Source organism: Arachis stenosperma, chromosome 8, assembly GCF_014773155.1.
Source record: "Arachis stenosperma cultivar V10309 chromosome 8, arast.V10309.gnm1.PFL2, whole genome shotgun sequence".
Classification (NCBI taxonomy): domain Eukaryota; kingdom Viridiplantae; phylum Streptophyta; class Magnoliopsida; order Fabales; family Fabaceae; genus Arachis; species Arachis stenosperma.
This window is the reverse complement of record NC_080384.1, coordinates 54,559,477-54,570,329: the sequence shown is the minus strand read 5'-3', so window position 1 is coordinate 54,570,329 and position 10,853 is coordinate 54,559,477. Positions and strand designations below refer to the sequence as shown.

The following is a 10,853-nucleotide window of genomic DNA, read 5'->3' as shown; positions in this document are numbered from 1 at the left end:
AAATCCTTTCCTCTCTCATCACCTTCATTTTTCTTCTGCTTCCCTCTCCCATGCTGTGTTCTCCAGAGGTAAGTACTGTATGTAGTGTAAACTCATAAAGCTTACAACTATTTGCTGATTAACCATCACCAATAGTTGACTCTGTTTCTCAACTTTCTCTGAATCAAAATCACTCATTTGTTATTTCAGGCTATTTGTCAACTGAGATGTTTAGAAGGCCAAAAATTCGCCCCATTATTTGTAAGGCCAAAAGATATGCTCCAAACACCACAAAGAGAAAGGTACAAACTATTTGTATTCCAACAATCAAATCCAAAGTTTTATTCGAAGCTTTATCAGTGATTTTCTAATAAAAGGAATAAACTTCAATATTATTGTTGGGCAGAGATTGAGTAGAAAGAGGGGAGGTGAACCTGACAAGAACACACAGGAGAAGGATGGGGTCTAAGAAGAAGCTGCTTTTCAAGATCATCAGGCTTGTCTCAGCAGCTGGGACTAGATTCTTCTATGCCAAAAAAAAGAGCAGGAAGATTGACCTCAAGAAATATGATCCAAAGCTAAAGTACCATGTCCTGTTCACAGAAGCCAGTTGATATGTAACATGGCACTTTCATCTTTGATATTTCCCTGCTTTGGTTTTCATACAAGAATTGTATCACTAAGCTGTAAATATACAAATTTCCATTTTTGATCACATGTGTGTAGTTCCGGTGATACTGAAGCTGCAAAACTGAGCTATGAAATTGTAGAAATCATTCCAAATTACCAGATCTCTTCAATCAGACTAAATTGTAAATAATTTTAATTCAAGGCTTCAAAAACTAAATGCCTTCACTGTCAAAACATTTACTTACTAAAAACAAAAAGAATCAAGAAAAACAAACAGAGGCCAAAGTCAACCAACATAATACACGCATCAATTTTATAAGAAACTTCCATTTCAAACTCTATCACTCTTCAAATCCTCCATTCCTTTCTTCAGCGGTACATTCTCTCATTTTCCAAGCACTGTTTGATTGAGACTAAGTTGAGATAGTTCCTCCTATTGCTTCCACCGGCTGAATTCTCTTTTTTAAATATTAGTAGAAAATCTGCTGAGGTGCTTAATTGGATGAGAAAATGTAAGCTTATCCAACTAACACAGCTATCATAAACAGATAAGGGAGCGAAATAACCCCAGCCTTCTAATTTCTGGACCCTCTAATTAACATAAAATCTTGAATCTTAAAATTTGGTGTCGGGTTATCTTTTTTCCTTGCTTCTTGGCAATCTAAAGAGTTTGGCAAAATATCTCAATGTTCGAAAATTCAACCAAATCAACATCCTATGCGTCTCAGTATATTAGCACTCAATGCCTTTCAAAGATATATTACTGTTGGCAATTTTCGACCTAGAGAACCCAAACCAATGGCAATGAAGTTATTGGAAGAATTGGATCACTAGATAACTCCAATACCATCATCCTTTTTGTTTTTCTGTTCTTTCTTTTGACTGAATGTTCATGGAACTCAATAGTTTCTCAGTTCTTGGCTCAGGCTCCATTCCCTTAGACACCATCTCCCTAAAATAGCGCAAGGCATCCTTCGTCCTCCCATTTTTGAGGTGCCCATGAATCAGGATTGTATAAGATCGCCTATCTAGTCCCCATCCATTCCTTTCCATCTCTTCCCATGTTCTTCTCACCCCATCCTGGTCATCCCATTCCATATACAACCTCAAAACCAAGTTGTAAACATCATCATTCATGCTACACCCATTTCTCTCCATCCTCTCCAAAATCACAGGAACTTCCTTCGGCTCCTTCAAGGAACCCAGCAAGTAGCTATAAGTAACAGCATTAGGCAAACAATTCCCCTTCCTCCTTTCCATATCACTCACTAGCTCGTATACCTTCTCCATTCGTCGAATCTTACACATGTGTTTGATCAAGGAGTTGTAAGTAGCCACATTAGGTTCAATGCCCCTTTCGCTCATGCACTTGAAAACTTCCAATGCCTCGGGAACTCTCTTTTTGAAACAAAGAGCATCAACGATGCAGTTGCATATCACAACATCGGGCTTGCAACCTTTATCCCACACGCCATGGAACAACCTCAGTGCAGTGCTGAGCTTCCCCTTCTTGGTCATTGCCTTGATAAATGTTGCATAAGTGAAAAGATCCGGCTTGCACTTAGATGCCAATATGTCTTTCCACAACCTCTTCGCCTCATGTGTGTTCCCTAAGATGCACCAACCATGGAGGATCACGTTCCAGGACTTTATATCAGGTGGAAGCTCATTCACCTTGCTGCGAAACAAAGTTTCTGCATCTTCTACATGCTTGTACCTGCACAACCACATCAAGAGTGTCCTAAATGCTTTAGAATCAATCTCCAATCCAAACTCTTTCCTCCTATAGAATATTCCAACAGCTTCCTCCACCTTATGTGCACCCACATACCTGTAATCGGAGAGCACCCAAAATTAACCATTCACATATTTAAATGACACCTAGTTAGTTGACTTAATGCTCTTAAAATGTACCAAAGTGATATTAAAGAATTCAGAAAAGCTAATAGGAATCATTTTGAGATCACATATCACATAAGAAAATCAAACATCCAAAGCTCTATAATAGAACATTTAATCTACCTACGAATCAATGTGGAAAAAACCAACTCGTTCATGACACCCTGTCTATGGGACATTTCATCGAGCACCTGGTAGAGCTCCTCAAACCGCTTCATCTTCCCGAGAATATCCACAATCTCATTGAAAACGACGGAACTTGGCACATACCCATTTCGCTCGGGACTCGCTTTACAAGCCCAATTAAAGAACACGAGGGCGGGTCTCCAATCAGAATGATGCCGTTTAAGCACTTCGAAGACGAGTTTGTCGCTAAGCTGGAACCCACATAGGTCGAGTGCTCGCTCCACTTCGATGGCGGGCTTGTCCCTCCGGAACTTGAGGAGATTCTGAAGATAAACAATCGGCGGTGGTGGTGATGGTGGTTTCCAGTGGGGTGGATCCGAAAGGGAATGCAGGAAGCATGTGGTTGGAGTTCGGAGGAGAGTGGTTGTGGCAGGGTAGAATAGCATTTTGAGTTCCCACCGGCGGAGTTGCCAGAACATGTACGGCAATGGTGAGGTCTATTATGCGAAAGGAGCTTCTAAGCCCAAATATCTGGCAGGTATTTGGAGGAGGTGTATATTGTGTAATGTTTTTATGTTTCTGAAAATTTGAAACTAAAAAAAAATATTTCAATATAAAATTTTTAAGCATAGTCATTATAACCGACCGATAATTGATCCGGTCATATCATCGAGTCACCAGGTTATTGGTTCACCTAGTTATAATTAAATAAAAATATAAAATTATAAAAATAAAATTAAAATGAAAAGTTAAAATAAACATCTTCACAAACATGTTAATAACAATTAAATATAAATTTTTAGACATAATTAATGATATAAAATGAGATAATAAACTAGTATAAAATATTTTCTCAATTTAAATGAATAAAAGAGAGCAATAGATAACACAATTGCTAAGTTAATGATTAACAAATTCATTAAAAACGAAATTCAAATTTATTCTTACAGCAACAAATTCACTTCGTTGATAATTTCCAACAACAAATTCAACTATGATAATTTTCAACAAGATAGCAACAAATTCAAAATTTAGTGATGATAATCAACAGCAAATTCAGCGTAGTGATGATTTTCAACAACAAAAAATATTTATACCAAGTGATTATTCACAAGACAGCAACAAATTTAAGGTTCAATCAGCAACAAAAATTCAACTTAGTGATGATTTTCAGCAAAATAAAAATTTAACTAAGGGATTACATATATACTGAAAAAAAATTAATACTCCATCTTGAAAATGGCCTAACTAAAAATAAAGAGTACAAAAACACCTCGTTCAAAGATAAGACTTCAGAAACCATTTAAGATATAATGATATATACTACAAAGTGAAATTACGCCAATAGACATGTTCAAAATGATCCAGCATTTATATAAATTTATTACAAATAAATCTATAAAGAACCTAAAGAAAGATAACAAATTTGTACAAGAAGATCCTTACTAAACTAAATGTCCGAAAATTAACAAGTAAATGATCCCAAAACTACACCCAAGATGAACACCTAATGCAGCATAAAATCACAATCCAGTTTAAAACAGATCCAATTACAAGAAATACACACTTCAAACAGGTAACCAACAATTCTACACCAAAAATCCAAACGAATAGTTTGAACTTAATAGGATCGGATCAGATCTAATGATCTCAAATCAAACTACAGACAAAATAAATACAAAGTTTTGACTCAAAACCAGAATTTATAATCGGGAAAATACTATCAAAGAAAATATATGGAAGCAACAAACAGCATTTGATTTGATTTCCATTTTAGCATTCAGCAACAAATATTACAAAACAGCAACAAGTAATCTCTAATCACACTAAACCTGAAATGAATAAAGCTAACAGAGCATAATCCCTAATTACAAAACAGCAACAAGTAATTCCTAATCACACTAAACCTGAAATCAATAAAGCTAACAGAACATAATCCCTAATTACAAAACAGCAACAAGTAATCCCTAATCCCTAATTCATTTTTAGCAGCAGCAAGAAAATTTTAACAAAAATTTCAGGAATTAAAAACGAGAAGTAGAAAAAAATCAATTATTTGATTTCTATTAACCATTCACAATTTCACATTCAAAAATCAGCAAACAGAACATAAAAGGAAGAAAAGAACCGAAAAAGTGAAAGCAGTGCCACTAACTTTTGTACTCATGCAATGGTCCAACTCACCATAAGAAAGGTCAAGCAATAGGATCACTTGTCTTGTAATGTATGGATAATTTTTTTTTGTATATTAAAAAAATCTTGGTGTAATACTCAATTATTGAATTTTATGGTGTTTTTTTAAATTGTGAGAACAATACAATACGCCCTCCTTGGATACGCCCCCTTGTTACTTTTTTTTTTCTTGCATGAATGATTATTATTTAATAAAACGGAAAGAGTACATAAAGAGTACGCAAAGATAATAAAATTTTGAAAGAATAAGGAAAGAAAAGAAAAGATGAAGAAATTTTATTGATTGTTGATTGATTGAAATTGTAAATTATGAAAGTAAAACTGAATATATATGTAGGGCGTAAGACTTTTTTTATTGTCATAGACTAAAATAAAAAAGTAGTTTAATATTATTTTTCATCTTTAGTTATAAACTTTGATATTTGAATTTGTCTGTGAATTTATTATGTATTATTTTTTCTCTTATAAGAATCGCACATGCTGAAATTTAACTTGTATGATTCTACTGCCAGTGACATTGCCAGTTTTGTTCGCCCAAGTATTGAGGCTGAGTTGGCAAAGAGTGATTGAGAAAGACTATTTGATAATATTTGTTCTCATTGTGCTCAAGCTAAACCTCATAAATTGTCTTTCCTTCATTCTTCTATACAGCACTACTACTGCTTGTTTTCTCTGATGTTTGGAGACCATCAACATATATCCCTCATTTAGGTCATAGATTTTATGTGACTGTACTTACTTACTCTAATGTTTGGCTTTTATTGATGCTTGTTTACTGCCTTTGTATAATTTCAATTTTCTACCTAAGGTGGGAAAAAAAATTTCACATTTAGTTCCTATTTATATACATTAGGCATATACTAAATCACAAAAAAAAAATACTTATAATAAAATGTTTATAATAAAAAAAATTGAAATGTACTCCCCTTTAAAGTACTTATAATATATTTTAAGCCAATTTTAAATTTTATAAAATTATTTACAATAATTAAAAAAATGCTTATACGTATTTTGAAATTTTTATCAAGGTGAGAATCACAAAAAAAAAAATGCTTATAATAAAAAAATTTGAAATGTACTCTCCTTTATAGTACTCATAACATATTTTAAGTTATTTTTAAATTTTATAAAATTATTTACAATAATTAAAAAAATATTTATAATAAAAAATTTTAAAATTTTATAAAAATATTTAATTTAAACTTATTGGTAAAATCTTAGCTGTACTCTATTACAAAATGAATAATTACAATAATATAAATATTTTATATAAAAATTAATAAAAAAATTCAAATTTCATATAATAATCTTTCGTCTATTTTTATAGCTTATACATATTTTAGAAAAATTTCGTAAATTTTTAGATAATATTATTTTTTTAATTTTTTAAATTATTGATTGTGTAAAAGTATATTGTATTTAGAATTTGAGTAAATGTATTCTTTGATGTATTCGATTTACTTATAGTAAATAATAAATGGAATCAAATTATGTTATTTCTCATGTATCCTTATAAATCGAACTCATTTGGTTCGATTTATATGCATATGAAATTAAATTATGTTATTTACAAATCGAAGCTATTTATTTTGATTTATAGGTATATATCAATTTGTATACAATTCGAATATATTTGGTATTGGTTTCATAAATCTAATTTAATTGATTCGATTTACATAAAAATGAATCTTGGCACATTCATATAGCCATTTTCATTTTTGAGAATCTAGATAATTTTAAATGTCAATTGATTTATTCTACTAATTTACCCGATGTAAGTACTAATAAATAAGGGATAAGTACTTTTTTCGTCCCAAGGTCTGGGGTCGAAATCAAAATCGTCCCTAACCTTTTTTTCTTATTAAAATCATCCCCAACGTTCAAAAACGCTTTAAAATCATCATTTTTCAAATTTTTGGACCAAAATACCCTTATCTTCATCATTCTCCTCTTCACCACCACCACACCACCACCACCACCATAACCACCACCACCACCACTACCACCACCACCACAACAACAACAACAACAGACACAAACACCACTCCCTCACCACCACCCCCTCACCCCCTCACCTCATCCCCACCCTCACCCCCACCCCTCACTGCCTCCCCCTCAACCACCCCCTCACCCCCACCCTCACCCCCACCCTCACCGTAACCCCCCCTCACTGCCTCCCCCCTCAACCACCCCCACCCTCACCGTAACTCCCCTCACCCCCACCCCCTCACTGCCTCCCCCCTCAACCACCCCCACCCTCACCGTAACCCCCCTCACTGCCTCCCCCACCCTCACCCCACCCCCTCACTGCCTCCCCCCTCAACCACCCCCACCCTTACCGTAACCCCCCTCACCCCCACCCCCTCACTGCCTCCCCCACCCTCCCCGTAACCCCCCTCACCCCCACCCCCTCACTGCCTCCCCCCTCAACCACCCCCACCCTCACCGTAACCCATCCTCACCCCTCACTGCCTTCCCCTCAACCACCCCCTCACCCCTCATCAACAACAACAAATTTCATAAATTCAGAAATTCAGAAATTTCATCAACAGATTACAGAAGAAGAAAAAGAATAAGAAAAAACAGAAGGCAGAAAGCAAAAGCAGAAAAGCAGGGGCGGCGGGTTGGGCTGGACGCAGAGGCGGCGGGCTGGACGCAGAGGCGGCCGGGCGGCAGGCTGGACGCAGAGGCGGCCGGGCGGCAGGCTGGACGCAGAGGCGGCGGCGGCGGGCTGGACGCAGAGGCGGGGGTGGTTGGACGCGGGGCGGCGGGCTGGACGCAGGGGCGGCGGCGGCGGGGGCTGAGGGAGAGGGACGAAGAAATGGGTGTGGGGAGGGGGAGGGAGACAGACGAAGAAATGGGTGTTTCGGGGGGGGGTTTAACTTTTTTTTAAATATTATATTTAATTTTTTTTAATAATTAAGGATAATTTGGTCCAAAAAAATAGAAAAGGACGATTTTTTAACGTTTTGTAACGTTGAGGATGATTTTAATAAAAAAAAAAGTTCGGGGACGATTTTGATTTTGACTCCAGACCTTGGGGACGAAAAAAGTACTTATCCCAATAAATAATGTCGACATGGAGCACTAGTAACTTAGTGCCTCCTCATTTTTGGGATACAATGGCGAGTGCTTATATTATCAGTATGAACTTCATATATAGTTATATACACATCAACACATGCTAGCAAAGTGCTTGTTACCTGTAAAAAAAAAGTGTTTTTTATTAATGGCTAGTATGCACAAATCACTTCACCATGTTGGCCACTGAAAGCCTCTTGATGGTTAATGCCTTCGGTGTTCCTAATCCGACAAGCTAAAAATTAATCTGTCATAAATTTGAGTATGCACAAAATGAGATTCGAATCCTTGATAATTGTTTAAACAAACGAGTGAGCTGACTGTTTAACTAACCCAAGTTAATTTACATAGCTTATAATTTATTATTAAGGTTTAAGTTTGATATATAAATTATACCTTTTGTTGGAAAACGCTGGAATGTATAAACATTTGAATATCTTTGTACTTTTTACAAAAAATACAAAAATGAGCATACATTGATGCTTTGATTTTCATATAATGGCTGTTACACATCTAACAAAAATACATTAATTTCTTTCGATTATTCATAGATTTAGTTAATATTGATTTGAAGGTGAAAATACAAAAAATTACAACCTTGCACAACTTTAACTCCCTAAATCATAGGATGACATGCAACTCTTATGGAAAAACCACAATTAATTAAAAGAAAAAATAGTAAATAATGAACTGAATTAATTGAAGTAGACATCTTCTTGTGGGAATGAATGATAACTCGTTATTTGACATATTTAACTAAGTTACTTAATATAATACGTATTTATATATTTAACTATCATCTTTATATAAAAACATCTCCATGTGAACATGCACCCTAATTAAAATATATTGTGATCTTATTCCCAAAACGAATATCTACTAAGGCGTAGTACTTAATATAAAACATGATATGCAAAAGTATAACTTCAATTCTACAAATGTTCCTTCCTCCTGTTTGCTGCTTCTGTATTGTGAGCCACTGAGCCCTCATTTACAATATCTTGCAACCTCAAATTTATTCTGGATGAGTCAAGAGGATTCGTGTATAAATGTTCAATTAGATTTTAACATTTTGTTGAAGGTAAGAGGTGCCTTGATCCATGGGAAACGGATCTTCTTAGGTTGATTTTTCACATAACCTTGTTAGGTGTCATTGGTGCACGAAATTGTGATCATCAATGGCGCCATCAACATGGTACGCTCAATTGCAATCTCAACTTTTTATCACAACTTCGCACAACTAACCAGCAAGTGCATTGGGTCGTCCAAGTAATAAACCTTACGCGAGTAAGGGTCGATCCCACGGAGATTGTTGGTATGAAGCAAGCTATGGTCATCTTGTAAATCTTAGTCAGGCAGATTCAAATGGTTATGAATGATATATGAATAAAGCATAAAGATAGAGATAGAGATACTTATGTAATTCATTGGTGAGAATTTCAGATAAGCGAATGGAGATGCTTTGTCCCTTCCGTCTCTCTGCTTTCCTACTGTCTTCATCCAATCCTTCTTACTCCTTTCCATGGCAAGCTGTATGTTGGGCATCACCGTTGTCAGTGGCTACAATCCCGTCCTCTCAGTGAAAATGTTCAACGCACACTGTCACGACACGGCTAATCATCTGTCGGTTCTCAATCAGGTTGGAATAGAATCCATTGATTCTTTTGCGTCTGTCACTAACGCCCAGCCTTCAGGAGTTTGAAGCTCGTCACAGTCATTCAATCATTGAATCCTACTCAGAATACCACAGACAAGGTTTAGACCTTCCGGATTCTCTTGAATGCCGCCATCAATTCTAGCTTATACCATGAAGATTCCGATTAAGGAGTCCAAGAGATAAACATTCAAGCCTTGTTTGCTTGTAGAACGGGAGTGGTTGTCAGGCACGCGTTCATAAGTGAGAATGATGATGAGCGTCACATAATCATCACATTCATCAAGTTCTTGAGTGCGAATGAATATTTTGGAATAAGAACAAGCTGAATTGAATAGAAGAATAATAGTAATTGCATTAATACTCGAGGTACAGCAGAGCTCCACACCTTAATCTATGGTGTGTAGAAACTCCACCGTTGAAAATACATAAGAATAAGGTTCAGGCATGGCCGAATGGCCAGCCTCCCAATACATGATCAAAAGACTCCAGATGATCAAGGATCCAAAGACTCAAAGATCTAAAGATCTGATCTAAGAACTAGATGTCCAAAGATGAAAATACAATAGTAAAAGGTCCTATTTGTAGAGAACTAGTAGCATAGGATTTACAGAAATGAGTAAATGACATAAAAATCCACTTCCGGGCCCACTTGGTGTGTGCTTGGGCTGAGCATTGAAGCATTTTCGTGTAGAGACTTCTCTTGGAGTTAAACGCCAGCTTTGGTGCCAGTTTGGGCGTTTAACTCCCATTCTTGTGCCAGTTCCGGCGTTTAACGCCGGGCAGTTTTGAGCTGATTTGAAACGCCGGTTTGGGCCATCAAATCTTGGGCAAAGTTTGGACTATTATACATTGCTGGAAAGCCCAGGATGTCTACTTTCCAACGCCGTTGAGAGCGCGCCAATTGGGCTTCTGTAGCTCTAGAAAATCCACTTCGAGTGCAGGGAGGTCAGAATCCAACAGCATCTGCAGTCCTTTTCAGTCTCTGAATCAGATTTTTGCTCAAGTCCCTCAATTTCAGCCAGAAAATACCTGAAATCACAGAAAAATACACAAACTCATAGTAAAGTCCAGAAAAGTGAATTTTAACTAAAAACTAATAAAAATATAATAAAAACTAACTAAAACATACTAAAAATATACTAGAATAATGCCAAAAAGCGTATAAATTATCCGCTCATCACAACACCAAACTTAAATTGTTGCTTGTCCTCAAGCAACTAAAAATCAAATAAGAAAATAAAGAGAAGAGAATATGCAATGAATTCCAAAAACATCTATCTAGATCAAT

General features: G+C 36.1%; 1 protein-coding gene across 1 annotated transcript; it reads right to left on the bottom strand.

Annotated features, from left to right (window-relative positions):
- Nucleotides 1–785: 785 nt before the first annotated feature.
- LOC130943904 (putative pentatricopeptide repeat-containing protein At3g15200) lies at nt 786–3,200 on the bottom strand. The gene is made up of 2 exons (XM_057871990.1): nt 2,632–3,200; nt 786–2,440 (listed from the first exon to the last, which is right to left on the bottom strand). The coding sequence occupies exons 1-2, from the start codon at nt 3,111–3,113 to the stop codon at nt 1,459–1,461; spliced, it is 1,464 nt and encodes a 487-aa protein (XP_057727973.1). The 5' UTR covers nt 3,114–3,200; the 3' UTR covers nt 786–1,458.
- Between the last annotated feature and the right edge of the window lie 7,653 nt (nt 3,201–10,853).